This window comes from Equus caballus, chromosome 2 (assembly GCF_041296265.1).
Source record: "Equus caballus isolate H_3958 breed thoroughbred chromosome 2, TB-T2T, whole genome shotgun sequence".
NCBI lineage: Eukaryota > Metazoa > Chordata > Mammalia > Perissodactyla > Equidae > Equus > Equus caballus.
In genome coordinates, this window is record NC_091685.1 from 4964928 (window position 1) to 4982195 (window position 17268).

General features: G+C 50.7%; 1 protein-coding gene across 4 annotated transcripts in view; it reads right to left on the minus strand.

Annotated features, from left to right (window-relative positions):
• Positions 1-17268, minus strand: part of ACOT11 (acyl-CoA thioesterase 11) — a 59317-nt gene that overhangs the window by 36850 nt on the left and 5199 nt on the right. The window contains exons 1-2 of one of the 4 annotated variants that reach the window (XM_070247801.1): positions 16728-16891; positions 15345-15542 (exon numbers count right to left, since the gene is read on the minus strand). The exons of 2 other annotated variants lie outside the window; for them this stretch is intronic. In XM_070247801.1, coding sequence (XP_070103902.1) covers positions 15345-15542; positions 16728-16760 — 231 coding nt within the window. In that variant the 5' untranslated portion in view covers positions 16761-16891. Of the gene's footprint in view, positions 1-15344; positions 15543-16727; positions 16954-17268 lie in introns of those variants that run through there. One more of the 4 variants, XM_023629318.2, reaches the window with a different exon arrangement.

Sequence of the window (17268 nt, forward strand, 5' to 3'; positions counted from 1 at the left end):
ATCTAAGAAGATTCGACAAGCGCTGGGCCCCTGAAAGGCTGAAGACCCCTCACAAAGGAAAGGGCTTCTTGGAATAGAAGGTGGCGATCACTGGCAATCAGCTCGGGTTCACTGGGGACAAGGCATTCCAGGCACAAGGGACGCATCAGTGGGGCAGGAATAGACATATTTTGCATGTTTTGCATCTGCACAGACCCAGAACATTGTGAGCGCTCAGTGAACGGGTGTCTAATGGAACCTGGGAGGTGTCTCCAGCAGGGTATCACGTTTGTCTGCTCTGTTCAACGTTTAATCAAACGGCGTGAATGAAGACACGTGTGGTCACAGGAGGCCACCTGAAACACTGTAACATGTAAACATACAAGCAAGCAGATGAAAATCAACCAGATTCACAGGATCCGCCTGCATTCAAGTTTCTGTAGCTGTTGCTCTGCTTTAAGTTGTCTGTACGCTGGGGCGGCTCCAGCCTAACGCTTGTTTATGCAAAAACAGCCTCATGATTTCAGCTGTCCACAAGCTCAACAGTGACAACTTCTCTGTAACCCAACGGGCACCCTGCGGCTGCTCAGGGCTCCTGCTGTGAGAAGGGGCGGGCGTGTTTAGGGCGGGGACGATTCAGTGGCAGGGAGGAGAAAGCCTCCAGTTGGGGTATGGCAGGCAGTGTGAGGCCCAGCCCTGAGAGCTGGAACAGAGGGGAGAGGGAGTGGCACGGGATGGACACCACACCAGGGGGTCAGTGAGGGGGTCAGTGTGCATGTGGCCTGGGTGACAGGCTTCCGGCAGCAAATCCGAGGGCTGCCTGGGTCCAAGGACAGGAAGCATCCTATTAAGGCGTGAAAACAAGACCAGACAGAGCAGACAAGGTTAGAATGAGGCCAGTTCTGGCTAGGGATCAACATCAATCTTTTTTAAAACTCCCATTCATTCCTTTAAGGTGCTGGGAAGCCAGAACTGAATCAGACACAGACTCTTGGGGCTGGCCTCGTAGCCAAGTGGTTAAGTTCATGCGCTCCACTTCGGTGGCCCAGGGTTTCACCGGTTCAAATCCTGGGCGCGGACATGGCACCGCTCATCAGGCCATGCTAAGGTGGCATCCCACATGCCACAACCAGAAGAACCCGCAATTAGAATATACAACTATGTACGGGGCAGATTTGGGGAGAAGAAGAAAAAAAAAAGAAAAGATTGGCAACAGATGTTACCTCAGGTGCCAATCTTAAAAACAAGCAAACAAACAAAAAGACACAGACTGTTCTCTGACAATGAACAAAGGAACGAGCCCCTTTCAGAGAGTGAAAGAGCTAGAGGAAGGAAGGAACAGCAAACTGAGAAAGAGAGAAGGTGGGGGCGGGGAGGAGCCGATTCAGGTTGGGCAATCAAGGAGGCTTCAAGGCCAAGATCTGAGTCAATGACAAGAAGGAGCAATTGTGCAAGACTTGGGGGTGCAGGGTTCCAGGCAGGGAACAGAGCCTGCAAAGATCCCAAGGAGGGACAGGGACAAGCTTGGCTGCCAGAGGGAAAGCAGGGCAGCCAGGTGGCCAGCGCAGCGTGAGGGAGGGGCACGCCACGGTAGGAAATGCAGTCAGGGAACAGACAGGGCCCACGTCACCCAAGGCCCTAGAAAGTCCCAGTAGAGTTTGGATTTTTCTCCAGTGTGATGGGAAGAACTGGAGGCCATAAGTGGGGAGGCAGGTGACTTGCCCTACATTTTAAGATCACCACGCTGCTGGGTGGGGTGGGGTTCAGGGTGAGAAGAGGCAGGGAGACTCCTCCACGGGCCCCTGCAGGCCGAGGAGAGATGATGGAGCTTGGGCTGCACTAGTAACAATGCAGGCACAGACGATGGACCAGGGACCATCTGGGAGGTGGAGCCGGCGCGACTTGCTCACAGATTCCATGTGTGAGAGTGAGAGAAAGTGAGGATGCAGGCTGGACCCAGGCTGTGGACACACGGCTGGTGGATGGTGGTGTTGGTGATCCAGTTAGGGGAGACCAGGGGAGAAAGGGGCGGAATTAAGAATTTTTGAGATCCGGTATGGTGACGGATAAAAACTGGACTGTTGGTGGTGAACACAATGCAGTCTGTACAGAAACTGAAACATAGTGATGTACACCTGAAATTTACACAATGTTATGAGCCAATATGACCTCAATAAAATAATTTTTTTTTTGAGGAAGATTAGGCCTGAACTAACATCTGCTGCCAATCCTCCTCTTTTTGCTGAGGAAGACTGGTCCTGAGCTAACATCCCTGCCCATCTTCCTCTAATTTATATGTGGGATGCCTACCACAGCATGGCTTTTGCCAAGCAGTGTCATGTCCACACCCGGGATCCGAACTGGCGAACCCCGGGCCACCGAAGCAGAATGTGCGAACTTATCCACTGCGCCACTGGGCCAGCCCCTAAAATAATTTTTTTTTAAAAGAATTTTTGAGATCCTATTAAACTCTTAAAGAGAGATGTCAAGGAGGCAATTGAATGCTCAAGTTTACAGCTCACTGGAGAAGAGGCTGCACCAGGAGGAATTTTAAGATCCACAGAATGCTGCGACCTTGTGGTCAAAGAGGCTGCCGATTCTTTGCTCTTCTTCCCTATGACAGGCCAAGTCTAATCCCCTCTCCTTGAATCTGGGTCACCCGGAGTAACATTTCAACTGGTATCTTCTGAGACTAGGTCACGAGAAGCCTGGCAGCTCCTACCCAGGCCTCTTGGAACTCACGCTGTGGTGGAAGCAGCTGCCAGGTGGGAAGTCTGACCAGGCGGAGACCATCGTATGGAAAAGGCTCGGCATGACAGCACCAGCTAGGCCCAACCTGCCAGCCATTCCTGCCAATGGCCCAGATACCAGTGAAGCCTTCTTGGATGCCCTAGTCCAGCCCATCCGCCAGCTGGGTACCACCAAGTAACTTCCATCGACACCACATAGAGCAGAAGAGTCACTTAGCCAAGCCCTGCCTAAGTTCCAGACCCACAAAATCTCAAGATATAATAAAATGGTTCTTGTTTGAAGCCACTAAGTTTGGGGGTAGGTTGTCACTCAGCCACAGTAACTAGAACAGACCTCATCCAAGGAGAGAGTGAAGACAGAACTATTGAGAGGCCGGGTGGGAAGGAGGAGCCTGCAAAGGAGCCCGAGAAGGAGCTCGGGCAGGTGAGGTGGACGGAGCACCAGGGGGGGCGGATCTCCAGGAGGAGGGGCACCTGCTCGTCCAGGGGTGCTGAGCGGTCGAGGAAGATGGGGAGCGAAGCAAGGAGGAACGGGAGGGAGGAGTCCAGTTAGACTGATGCAGGGAAAGGATGAGAGGTAAGACGTGGAAGCAGGACCGCAGAAAACTCTCCCAGAGATTGTTGTGGGAAAGGGGAGCAAAGAAACGGGGAACAGGTGGAAGGGGACATGGGGACAGGGGACGGGTTTTGTTCACCTAGAGGCCGGGAGAGATTAGAGATCATCTGTGTGCTAATGGAACCAGTAGGAGAGGGGTCCCCCTGAGCCAGTGAGCTGCCTACAGGACAGCGGCCACCCAAGAACGGACCTCAAAGACGCTCAAAGAGCCCTTTCTAGAAACCTATGGCTCAACAACAACAAACACACACATAGATACAGAGATGAGATTGGTGGTTACCAGAGGGGAAAGCGGGAGGGAGGAGAGTGAAGGGGGTGACTAGACACATTTGTCCGGTGAGAGGTGGTAATCAGTCTTTGGGTGGTGAACATGATGTAGTCTATGCAGAAATCGAAATATAATGACGAACGCCTGAAATTTATATAATGTTATAAACCAATGTTACCGCGATAAAAAAATAAACAAAAGTCACAAAAAAGAAATCTATGGCTGCCAAGTATTGTGCACCTGCTGTGTGCCAGGCCTAGTCCTTGGGGGTCCCTTGATTCTCAACTCCACTCTGAAGCAGGAGTCCTCATTTTGCAGTTGAGGAAAAAGAAACTCCAACAGGGAACATGGAAAGACCCACCCAAGGACACACGGCCAGTAAAAGGCAGAGGGGAGCTTGGATATAGGGTCTTCTGACTCTAGAGTCTGGCAGGGGTACTGCAGGGGGCGCCAGCCCTGGAGGGACATCAGCTCGCAAGCCCATAGGACTTCTGAGACAGAGCCTGGCACTTCGCTGACCCTCCATCAGTTGCCTCCTGCTCCTGCCTTCCAGCTGACATGGAGAAAGAGCTGGAGAGGGGTGGACTCAGACTGGTCCATGCCACCTGGGCTGCGGTGATCTCAGCACCCCAACCACCCCATCATCCCACGCGGCCCAGCCACAGGGCGGAGCAGGACCAGAAGGGCCTCCCAGCCTCCTGTCAGCCCAGCTGAGAACCGGTTTGCACAGTGAGACCCACCTTCTCCGAGCAGCAGCCCTACCTTTTTCTTCAAACCAAGGGAGGGTGGGACCGGGTAAACGGGAGTCACAGAAGGCCCTCAGGGGATGGGGTAAACCCGAGTCACAGGAGGCCCGCAGGGTGGGGTGGGGGTGGAGGGCTGCCGGGAAGCCTTGGCCCTCCCCTCGCCCTCCCCTCGCCTCTCCCCTTAAATGACAAAGTCATTTAACCCTTGGCCCCTTGCTCTCTCCCAGCACGACACTGCTCTCCAAGCCCGTAGGCACGCCATTCAATGTCGTCAAACTCGTCTTCTCTATCTAACCACCAGCATGGCGCTACCGTGCTCAAGTGACAGGGACCATCACTACCCCCACGTCCCCATGTTACAGATGAAGAAATTGAGGCTGGGAAAGGGTAGCCACTAGCCCAGAACCAGCCAGGGTCTTCTGACTGCAGACCTCCCGTCTGTCCCTCCCACAGCTCATTGGGGGCAGTAGCCCTGAGAAGGAGAGGAGCCAGGTCTCCCCACCCCCCTCGAAGGAATCAAATGGAAACTGACACCCACCTGGTTCGCTCAGCTCTGGCGTGTGCTGGAAACCTGAGGCTGCTTTAGGAAGGCCTAAGGGCCACCTTCCTGACCTCTGACCGGTTCAGACCTGTGAGCGGGGCCACGCCTGGCCGGGCCACGCCCCCCAGGGCAGATCACAGCCTGTTCCAGAGGTCACAAATAAGACCAATACACAGAGTGGAGGGGCCCAGAGTTCCACACAGCCACCCAGCAGCGAGCATCCAATCTCAAGTGATGAGTGACGGGTCACTCGAGGCCACAGCAGAGGCGCTGCAGCCAGCATGTCAACTTGCTGGGCTTCTGAACAACCAGACACAGGAAAGTAGGCACAGCGCTTCCTAGACTGTGAAGTGGTGTACACATGAGGGGATAGGAAACTCCTGGAGGACAGGGACCAGGTCCCACATCTCTCCAGAGTCCCAGTATCTCACACCATTTTGTTCCAGTATACTGAGATATGACTGACAATAACTGCATATATGTAGGTTGCACAATGTCATGTTTTGGTCTACTTACACAGGGTGGAATGATTACCACGATCAAGCTAATTAATACATCGTCACCTTACAGGTACCCTGTGAGGGGGGTGAGAACACTTGAGATCTACTCTCTTAGCAAATTTCAAGTATGCAATTCATCACTAACTGTAGTCACCATGCTGTACACTAGGTCTCCAAAACTTATTCATCTTATAGCTGGAAGTTGGCACCCTCTGGCCAGCATCTCCCCTTTTTTCTCACCCTCCGGTGTAATTTTTTGAGCACCTACCATGCTCCAGGCCTTTGTCTACGTTACACAATGGTTTTGCGTCCCTAACGTCATGAATCTGCACTAAAGCCCTGTGAGGACAATCATCCCTCTTGCACAGAAAGGGAGACCCAGCCCCGGACTATTAGGAGGAGCCACCTGAGGCACTCTGCTGCCCGTGCGGGAGCTGGGCCTTTGCTCTTTCCACAACCAAAGCTCTCTCTACCCATTGGGCTTCCTCTCCAAAAGAGATGCTTAATACTGAATGTCTACTGACATTAGTCAATTAACGTCTGATTTGCTGAGGGCAAATTATTACTGTTAAAGAAACCACAGGCAGGCTGGGTGGAGCTCCAGCAGCCGGCTCTGCAGCCCGGGGGGGGGGGGGGGGGGGGGGTGGGGGGATGGGGGGAAGCTCCGGAGTTCCGCCCGGGCAGCAGACAAAGTCTCTGCCTGCCATTAGCGGAGAGGCCCTGCCCAGCATCCACAACTCCAGGAGGCACCCAGAGAGAATCCCAAATGGGGCGGCGGCCTGCCAGCTGCCACCGCCAGACCCACTAACTGCAGCTATTGCGGCTTGGGGTTCAGGGCTAACAGAGATCTCCTGGGAGAGGACTGGGGCTGGGTGGAGCTCCAGCGACCGGCTCCACGGCCTGAGGGGGCTACTCCAGAGTTCCACCCCGGCAGCAGGCAGAGTCTCTACCTGCCATTAGCGGAGAGGCCCTTCCCAGCATCCACAACACCGGGAGGGTCCCGGAGAGGAGAATCCCATGCAGGGCAGCAGCCGGCCAGCTGCCACTGAACTCAAGGTCTCCGGCTATCCCCCAGACAAGGCAAGGGGCTCCCCGAGATCCTGGGGGAGAGGACTGGGGCTGGGTGGAGTTCCAGCGACCCGGCTCCGTGGCCCAGGGGGAAACCCTACAGTCTCACAGCAGCCTCAGGGAAAGCCTCTGCACAGCACTAGTAGAGAGCACCCATCCGGCAGCCACAAGGCTGGAAGACCCTGGGACAAAAGTAGCATAGCTAGGTGAGCTAACCACAGACTGCAGAAGATGCCCATAGCTCTGATGTGACCCATAGTGGACAAGCGAGATTTTGCGGGTGCCGACAGTGACGGAGCTGCAAATATAAGTGATCCTGCCCCTGGCCGCTGGAAAAGCCCAAAACACCGCTGCAGACCCTAAGGAGGGAGCACGTCTAGGTGGTCTGCAACAGTAGGCACCAGCAGCCTGAGGTCCCCCTGTGACGGCCCCCACAGCTGAAGAGGGAACCCACAGGATCACTGTGACTACGAGTAGGGGGCCAGGCCCAGTTAGCAACAGCTGATAGGATTCCTGGTAGGCGCAGTATAAACAGCTGTTCCCCCACCACACCAGTAGAAACAAGTGGAAGCAGTAACTAAACTCTATCTCTATGCGGAGGCACAAATCTACACCATCAAGCAACATGAAAAAATATATTAAATCTCCAGAACAGAAGGAAAATAACAAATACACAGAAAACAATCCCAAAGAAAATGAGATATATAACCTAAATGACGATGACTTCAAAACAGCCATCATTAAAAACCTCAATGAGTTAAAAGAGAATTCAGATAGACAACTCAACAAGTTTAGGAGCTATGTCACAAAAGAGTTTGATACTATAAAGAAGAACCAAACAGAAATACTGGAAATGAAGAACACAATAGAGGAGATTAAGAAAAATCTAGATGCACTGAACAGTAGGGCCGATAATATGGAGGAAAGAATTAGCAATTTGGAAGATAGGAATACAGAAATGCTGCAGGCAGAGGAGGAGAGAGAAGTAAGACTAAAAAGAAATGAAGAAACTCTCCGAGAATTATCAGACGCAATTAGGAGATGCAACCTAAGGATTATAGGTATACCAGAGGGAGAAGAGAGGGAGAAGGCGGCAGAAAGCCTATTCAAAGAAATAATGGCTGAGAACTTCCCAAACCTGGTGAGAGAGATGGAACTTTATGTGACAGAAGCCAATAGACCTCCAAACTTTATCAATGCAAGAAGACCAACCCCACGGCATATAGTAGTGAAGCTAGCAAAAGTCAACGACAAGGAGAAAATACTAGGGCAGCCAGGCAGAAGAAATTAACCTACAAAGGAACCCCCATCAGGCTATCCGCAGATTTTTCAGCAGAAACTTTACAGGCTAGAAGAGAGTGGAATGATATATTCAAAAATCTGAAGGACAAAAACCTACAGCCGAGAATTCTCTACCCAGTGAAAATATCCTTCAAATACGATGGAGAAATAAAAACTTTCCCAGATAAACAAAAACTAAGGGAGTTCATTGCCACAAAACCTCCTCTTCAGGAAATGCTCAGGAAAACCCTCATTCCTGAAAAATAAAAAAAAGGAAAGGGGCTACAAAACCAAGAGCAGAGGAGATAAGTAGAAGGACAACAACAGAGAGTAGCAGCTCTCCATCAGAACAGACTAAACCATGGGACGAGAAACAAAGGAAATTGAAGAAAACCGGAAAACAAGACATAAAATGGCAGCGGTAGGCCCCCACATTTCAATAATCACTCTAAATGTAAATGGATTGAACTCTCCAATCAAAAGACACAGAGTGGCAGGATGGATCAAAGAACAAGACCCAACAATATGCTGCCTCCAGGAAACACACCTCAGCCCCAAAGACAAACACAGACTCAGAGTGAAGGAATGGAGGACAATACTCCAAGCTAATAATGAACAAAAGAAAGCAGGCGTCGCTATACTAATATCAGACAAAGTAGACTTCAAAGCAAAACAGATAAAGAAAGACAAAGAGGGGCAGTTTATAATGATAAAAGGGACTCTCCACCAAGAAGACATAACACTTATAAATATATACGCACCCAACACAGGAGCACCAAAATTTGTAAAGCAACTCTTAACAGAACTAAAAGAAGACATCAACAACAATACAATAATAGCAGGGGACCTCAACACACCATTAACACCAATGGACAGAACATCCAGACAGAAAATCAACAAGGAAATTATAGAATTAAATGAAAAATTAGACCAGATGGACTTAATAGATATATACAGAACACTTCATCCAAAAACAGCAGGTTACACATTCTTCTCAAGTGTGCATGGAACATTCTCAAGGATAGACCATATTTTGGGAAACAAAGCAAGCATCAATAAATACAAGAGAGTTGAAATAATATCAAGCATCTTTTCTGATCATAATGCTATGAAACTAGAAATCAACTACAAGAATAAAGCAGAGAAAGGAGCAAAAATGTGGAGACTAAACAACACGCTTCTGAACAAACAACAGATTATTGAAGAAATTAAAAAAGAAATCAAATATTATCTGGAGACAAATGAAAATGAGAACACAACATACCAAATCATTTGGGACGCAGCAAAAGCAGTCCTAAGAGGGAAATTCATTGCAATACAGGCTCACCTCACTAAACAAGAAAAAGCTCACATAAGCAACCTCAAATGACACCTAACAGAATTAGAAAAAGAAGAACAAACAAAGCCCAGAGTCAGTAGAAGGAGGGAAATAATAAAAATAAGAGCAGAAATAAACGATATTGAAACAAAAAAGACAGTAGAAAGGATCAATGAAACAAAGAGTTGGTTCTTCGAAAAAATTAACAAAATCGACAAACCCTTAGCCAGGCTCACCAAGAAAAGAAGAGAGAAATCTCAAATAAATAAAATTAGGAATGAGAGAGGAGAAATCACAACAGATACCAATGAAATACAAGGGATCATAAGAGAATACTATGAAAAACTATATGCCAACAAATTGAACAACCTAGAAGAAATGGACAAATTCCTAGACTCCTACAACCTCCCCAAACTGAATCAGGAAGAAATGGAGAATCTGAATAGGCCAATCAAAAGCAAAGAAATAGAAACAGTAATCAAAAACCTCCCCAAAAATAAGAGTCCAGGACCAGACGGCTTCTCTGGAGAATTCTACCAAACATTCAAAGAAGATTTAATACCTATCCTGCTCAAACTATTCCAGAAAATTGAGGAAGATGGAGCACTCCCTAACACATTCTATGAAGCCACCATCACCCTGATCCCCAAACCTGACAAGGACAACACAAAGAAGGAGAACTACAGGCTGATATCACTGATGAACATAGATGCAAAAGTCCTCAACAAAATTCTGGCAAACCGAATACAGCAATACATCAAAAAGATTATACACCATGATCAAGTGGGATTTATACCAGGGACACAGGGATGGTTCAACATCCGCAAGTCAATCAACGTGATTCACTACATTAACAAAATGAGAAACAAAAACCACATGATCATCTCAATAGATGCAGAGAAAGCATTCGACAAGATCCAACACCCATTTATGATAAAAACCCTCAATAAAATGGGTATAGAAGGAAAGTACTTCAACATAATAAAGGCCATATATGACAGACCGACAGCCAACATCATACTCAATGGACAAAAACTGAAAGCCATCCCTCTGAGGACAGGAACAAGACAAGGGTGCCCACTTTCACCACTCCTATTCAACATAGTACTGGAGGTGTTGGCCAGAGCAATTCGGCAGGAAAAAGAAATAAAAGGAATCCAAATAGGTAATGAAGAAGTAAAACTCTCACTGTTTGCAGACGACATGATCTTATATATAGAAAACCCCAAAGAATCCATAGGAAAACTATTAGAAATAATCAACAACTACAGCAAAGTAGCAGGGTATAAAATCAACATACATAAATCAGTAGCATTTCTATACACTAACAACGAACTAACAGAAAAAGAACTCAAGAACTCAATCCCATTCACAATCGCAATGAAAAGAATAAAATACCTTGGGATAAATTTAACCAAGGAAGTGAAGGATTTATACAATGAAAACTACAAGACTTTCTTGAAAGAAATTGACGACAACATAAAGAGATGGAAAGACATTCCATGCACATGGATTGGAAGAATAAACATAGTTAAAATGTCCATACTACCTAAAGCAATCTACAGATTCAATGCTATCCCAATCAGAATCCCAAGGACATTCTTTACAGAAATTGAACAAAGAATCCTAAAATTCATATGGGGCAACAAAAGACCCCAAATTGCTAAAGCAATCCTGAGTAAGAAAAACAAAGCCAGAGGCATCACAATCCCCGATTTCAAAACATACTACAAAGCTACAGTGATCAAAACAGCATGGTACTGGTACAAAAACAGGTCCACAGATCAATGGAACAGAATTGAAAGCCCAGAGATAAAACCACACATCTATGGACAGCTAATCTTTGACGAAGGAGCGGAGGGCCTACATTGGAGAAAAGAAAGTCTCTTTAACAAATGGTGCTGGGAAAACTGGACAGCCACATGCAAAAGATTGAAAATTGACCATTCTTTTTCACCACACACCAAAATAAACTCAAAATGGATCAAAGACCTAAAGATTAGGCCTGAAACAATAAGTCTTCTAGAAGAGAATGTAGGCAGTACACTCTTTGACATCAGTTTCAAAAGAATCTTTTTGGACACTATAACTCCTCAGTTGAGGGAAACAATAGAAAGAATAAACAAATGGGACTTCATCAGACTAAAGAGCTTCTTCAAGGCAAGGGAAAACAGGATTGAAACAAAAAAACAGCCCACTAATTGGGAAAAAATATTTACAAGCCACTTATCCAACAAAGGGTTAATCTCCATAATATACAAAGAACTCACACAGCTTAACAACAAAAAAACAAACAACCCGATCAAAAAATGGGCAGAGGACATGAACAGACATTTCTCCAAAGAAGATATAAGTATGGCCAATAGACACATGAAAAGATGTTCATCATCGCTAATCATCAGGGAAATGCAAATCAAAACTACACTAAGATATCACCTTACACCCGTTAGATTGGCAAAAACATCCAAAACCAAGAGCGACAAATCTTGGAGAGGTTGTGGGAAAAAGGAACCCTCATACACTGTTGGTGGGAATGCAAACTACTGCAGCCACTATGGAAAACAGTATGGAGATTTCTCAAAAAGTTAAAAATAGAAATGCCTTATGACCCAGCCATCCCACTACTGGGTATCTATCCTAAGGACCTGAAATCAGAAATCCCAACAGTCCCTTGCACCTCTATGTTCATTGCAGCATTATTTACAATAGCCAAGACGTGGAACCAACCTAAATGCCCAGAAACTGATGATTGGATAAAGAAGATATGGTATATACACACAATGGAATACTACTCAGCCATAAAAAAGGAGAAAATTGTTCCATTCGCATCGACATGGATGGACCTCGAGGGTATTCTGTTAAGCGAAATAAGCCAGACAGAGAAAGACGAACTCTATATGACTCCACTCATAGGTGGAAGTTAACATATAGACAAGGAGAACTGATTGGTGGTTACCAGGGAAAAGGGGGGGTGGGCGGAGGGCACAAAGGGGGAAGTAGTGTACCCACAACATGACCAACAATAATGTACAACTGAAATCTCACAAGGTTGTAATCTATCATAATCTTAATAAAAAAAAAAAGAAAGAAAGAAACGCCAGGTGGGACATCCAATTACACGGACAAGGGGGCCAGGGAGGGGCTCCTGAAGGGGTCACTGTGGAATTCTCTCCTCATTCCTCATGGAACAGGCTCCTTCCCACATCTCATGCACGGTGCATCCACCGGGACCAGCCTTCCTAACGGGAAAAGCTTCCAAGGTCCAGCTAACCCATCACCCCCTCCAGGGAGCCTGCCCTGGCCCCTAGGCTGGTGAGGGGCCACCTCTGGGCTTCCTCCTGTCACAGCCTGGCCAGACAGTGCTGCCATCATTGGTCTGTACCTCTTCTGTCTCCCCATCAGCCTGGGGGCACCTGAGGATAGGTCCCAAAGTGCCAGTCTCTGATCCTTTCTGTCACTGCCCTGATGCCCCCTCCTACCCACAAGGAGGCTGCTCCTGGGGAAGGACAGGCGCATGCAGATCCACAGCCAGGGAGCTGGCAGAGGACTGGCCGGCAGCACCATCTGTCGCTGGAGCCACAGGACAGAGCATGCACGAGGCAGAGGTGTCAGTTGCCGGCTCAGCCAGGTCGGCCCAGGACAAGGAGAGCCGCAGCACCAGAGCCCCTGCCCAGCTGCGGCCTGGGGTCAGACAAGACTTTGGATTCTCTAACCAGCTCAAACGGACTCAACAGCAGAGCCTCGGTTTTCTCATCTGTAAAGCCAGACGAACACCAGCCCCTTGCAGAGCTGTTGAGAAGTTTAAATATGCCTGACGCTTAGTAGGTATTCGACAAAAAGCTAGCTTTCGCCATCTCATCTGACCAACCCTGTCACTGACCACTGAGGAAACTGAGGGAAGCACTTACATGGCATTTACTCTTATTATTATTGCTCTTCACAGCACCTAGCACAGAGTGTCATCGGGTATTTATCTGACCACCTTTTCACCATTTCTCCCCAGCAGCTGTCAGCTCCACACAATAGCCCGGGTTCCTCACCATGTACTCAGGCCCTGACACAAACTAATCGCAGCAGAGAGAACAAGTAAAGTCAGTACAACATCCCAAGGAAATGCCATTAATTCCGGGAGCAGATGGGATGGACATCTGAAGGGGAAATGATGGCTAAGCTGGGTTTTGAAGGATGAAGACGAGTCCTCCAGACAGACTAAGAACTCTAAGGGTGTCTGCCCATGGCTGAGATTGGGGTTCACACATGGACCCTGAGCAGGCTGAAGCCTGGTGTCTAAGGCTCACCTCTTCCTCCAGGAAGCCCTCTGCGACCACTTCAGCCCCCTTCTGAGCTCCCATGGTCACTCATTCATCCAAAAGTCTTTGTGCTCCTTCTATATGACAGGTATGTCATTGTAAGTCTGCAAGTCTCCCCTCCTGGGCCACACAGCAGGGTCTCAAGGGAGCTGGGCCCCTGCCTTTCACTGTCAGGATCAACCTCAAGGTGGTATACAAACCCTTCACAAATGAGCCCCGGGATGTCAGTGCTGGCGTGGACCCCAGAGAACACCCGGCGGGGAGCGGAGCACGGGTCCGAGGCAACATGTGACTAACTGGGTGAAGATAAGATTCCAATCCAGGGGTGGCCAGCGCTGGGCCCTAACCCTGCCCGCAGTCTGGGCCAGGCCCCAGTGGGGGTCTGGGGTGAGGGGGAGCCCTCCACTGTCCTGGGCTCGTGGGGGAGCAGTGGGCTCACCGCGGGGGGCAGGAGCAGTGCAGGGCTGCAGAGGTGAAAACACGTGCAGAGATGGCCATGGCCGTTCCTGATCGTCCACTGCCCTGTGGGCAGCACCACCGGGCGCAGGCCTCTCAGAAGACCTGGGACACACAGCCCATCACCATTTCCAAAGTAAATAAGAGTCCAGGCCCCACCGGGAGCTGACCCGGACCGGGCTAGAACTCAGGCTGAGCAGAGGCTCCCAGCCACAGCCTCCCACCAGTGTGCCGGCAGGTCCTGCCAGCCCAGGAGTGCGGACTCAGTGCCTGGTACAGACGCCACCTTGGATGGGGAAGGAGAAGGGTCTGAGAGAGGCAAGGACAGAGGCAAGATGGGGACCTTTCCAGCACCACCGGACAGGCACTCAGCGCCCCTCCAGCACCCGCCCTCCCCGGCCTGGCACCACCGAGCACCTCACTCACTCCTTCATCCCTCGGCATGTACTGGGTACCCCGCGGTGGGCAAGAGACAGAACCGCCGACTCCAGAACACTCACTGTCTGCAGCACCGCAGGACACCGACCAGGCCCGAACCCTACCAAGCGGGGCTTGTGGGTTATCTGAGGCCCTCTCTGTCCCCGGTTTAACTTGATTTTTTTTGTCCCCAGTGAAGGCAGCTTGGTGAGTTTTTTTAGCTTGCTTGCTTTCCATCAAAAACCACTTCGGTAACAGCCCAGTAAATGGTCCCCACCCTCCTGTATCCCTGGGGACCTCAGGGAATTCAGGAGGAAACAAGGGAGGCAAGGAGATCTGCCATGCAGGCAGTGGCCCAAAGGTGGCAGTCAAGGCCAGGGTGGTCAAGGCATGAGGTCACCATGTCACCTTGGGGCCCAACTTCCAGGCCCCACACCCACCTCCACTCCCAGCCTCGGGTGAGAGGCCACAGCATGAGGAAGCAGAATGCTGCTGGGATCTGAGTCAGGCTGTGTGGGCTGGAATCCCACTGCGGGCTTTCACTGGGCTGAGCCTCAGGTCCCCTAAGGGCTCAAACTCAGAAGCCAGGCTGCCCAAGTTCAAATCCCAGCTTGGCCACTTCCAACCGTGTGATCCTGGGCAAGTCCTCAACCTCGCTGAGCCTCAGTTTCCTGATCTGGAATTTGGGGACGATAGCTGCACCTACCTCTCAGAGTTAAGACATACAAAGCTGCAGGCATGAGCCTAGCACCAGTCAGTCCTACATAAGGATTCGCTACTATTGTTATCGCTGTAAAATGATGCCAACGATGCATCCCTCCCCCGCCACCATCCCTCCCCCACCACCGTCTCCCTAATTACCGATGAGGGCAGATGGGAAAAGAGTCACAAAGGGTTAAAGATGACAGGGCACAAGAGAAGACACAGCCCCACCTACAAGATGCTCTCCACCCTGCGCTCACACTCAGGGGCCGGGAGCAAGAGGCCCTCTGCTCAGACCCCACCTGGGCCCATTCATTCACGAGGCATCCCCAGGGCTCTGGCCACACCCAACCCTGCGCCGGGCATACCAACAGCAGCCTCGGGGAACTCACTGGCTGGTGGGAGAGACGGATGTGCAAGTCCAGCACACCACCCAGTGTGAGAAGGGCTAACACAGAGGCTGGCTGTGCTTGAAAAATCAGGGAAGCTCTTCCAGAGGAGGCAGCGTCTGAGCTGAGATCTGAGGGCTCAGGAGGAGGAGGAACTTTCCAGGGGGCGTGAGCACAGGGCGCAGCCGGCTGGGGGTCACTCTAGGAGGAAGCAGAATATGTACGACAGCACGGAGGAGAGAACAAAGGTGGTCACTGAGGCAGCGGCAGGCAGCTCAGCGTGGCTGCCACACTGAACACACAGTGGTGGGCAGGTGGAAGGGGGAGGGACAGGTGGGCGGCAGCAGACCACCAGGGTCCTGTTGTCTCAGCTGAGGAGCCGGAACGTTATCCTGAAGGCAGCCCTCTGAACAGCTGAGAGGGAGTCGCGTTTGCCCTTGAGTAGCACCCACGCCATGAAGGGGGGCCGGAGGGGGGTGAACGTGGGGCAGGGAAGCAGGGAGGAGAAGGTACCCTGGGCCCGGTGAGGGGCCAAGGTCAGAGCCGAGGGGGGGTCATGCAGACAGAGGGAGGGCACGGATAAGAGATTGCTTTATTTGTCCTGGCCCCCTTTTAAAAAGTCTTTTCCCAAAAACATCCCCAGAGGACACCCACTCTACACAGAGCACAGCCTCTGCCAGTCTGTCCTGAGCCCTTCTCCGTTCACCAGATCAAAGGCCCCCTGCCTGGTCCCTCTGAGCCCTTGGGTCTGTCTCGTGCCTCAGCATCTAATCTCTGCTCCAAAGTCCCTGTTAAGAGGTTCCAGGGAAAAGCTCTCTGCAAGGTCACCTTGTGGGACACCTTCCCAACAGCCCTCACTCGGTCCTGTACTTGCTCTTCCAAAGAGGTTATTGTCCCCAGGCAACCCCGGCTTCACCTCACCACACTCACTCACTCGCACGCACACCCCCAGCCCTGTAACTTCTCTCAGCTCCGTGGCCATCCAGCCCGGAACTGTGAGAGTTGAACTCCAAGAGTTAAACACCAGGAGCGGTGGAGTTCAGACGGCCGGCAGAAACACGCGCAGAACTCAGCAGGGACACACAGACATCCCAGAATAGAATTCCAGACGCAAAGAACTTGCCGCCGATGATTCCACTCAACACCGCCAGCCCTTGGGGGAGCCAACGGTCCCTGGGGCTTGTTTGGGGGTTGTCGCTTATAATAACCCAGCCCAAGGGTTCTTCGAATTCTCCTTCCAAAGAGAAGGGCAAAATGGCCCGTGGAAAATGAGAGAGAAGATGTAGAGCTTCTGACTTAAAATGGAAACTTCAATCCTCTTTCAGGATCCCCAGCCTCCAGCCCCCACCGTTTGCCTCCAATCTGCCCCTAGCCCACCCTCCATACCCTTCGCAGGTGATTTCCGACATTCTGGATCATCGCTGCGCTGCCGCTGCCGAGACTCCACTAGCTGGCCACACTGATGGCAGTGCCCTCCGAGCCGCTGGTCACCTGAGCAACAGCCTGGCTCCAGCTCCAAATGAAGCCTGCTCTCCTGCTCCTCCCCTGAGCTCCCGCCCCTCCGGAGCCCAGCTGTTACCACCAAATCCGGCCTCTGCTCAAACTGCCCTCTGCCCCCCTTCTCCTGGAGCCCCCGCACGGCATGCTTCTGCGCCCGCCTGGTGGAGAGGGAGGAGAAAGGCTGCCAGCTGGGCCATGGCCACGTCAGGGGGCTCGGTGCCTGCCCACTGGGCACCTAGCCGGGCTTTCACTTTGTTTCCAGTCAAAGCAAACTTAGTTACCCCCACTTCCAGCCCCTGACATCCTCCCCAGGGGGCATGTTGGCTCTGAGGACACTCCCAGAGGCTAGGAGTCTCCAATTCCCTGGCCCCGGCTAGTCAGACTGGCAAACAGGGCACCAGGTTTCCATCCATCCACAAGGGGTCAG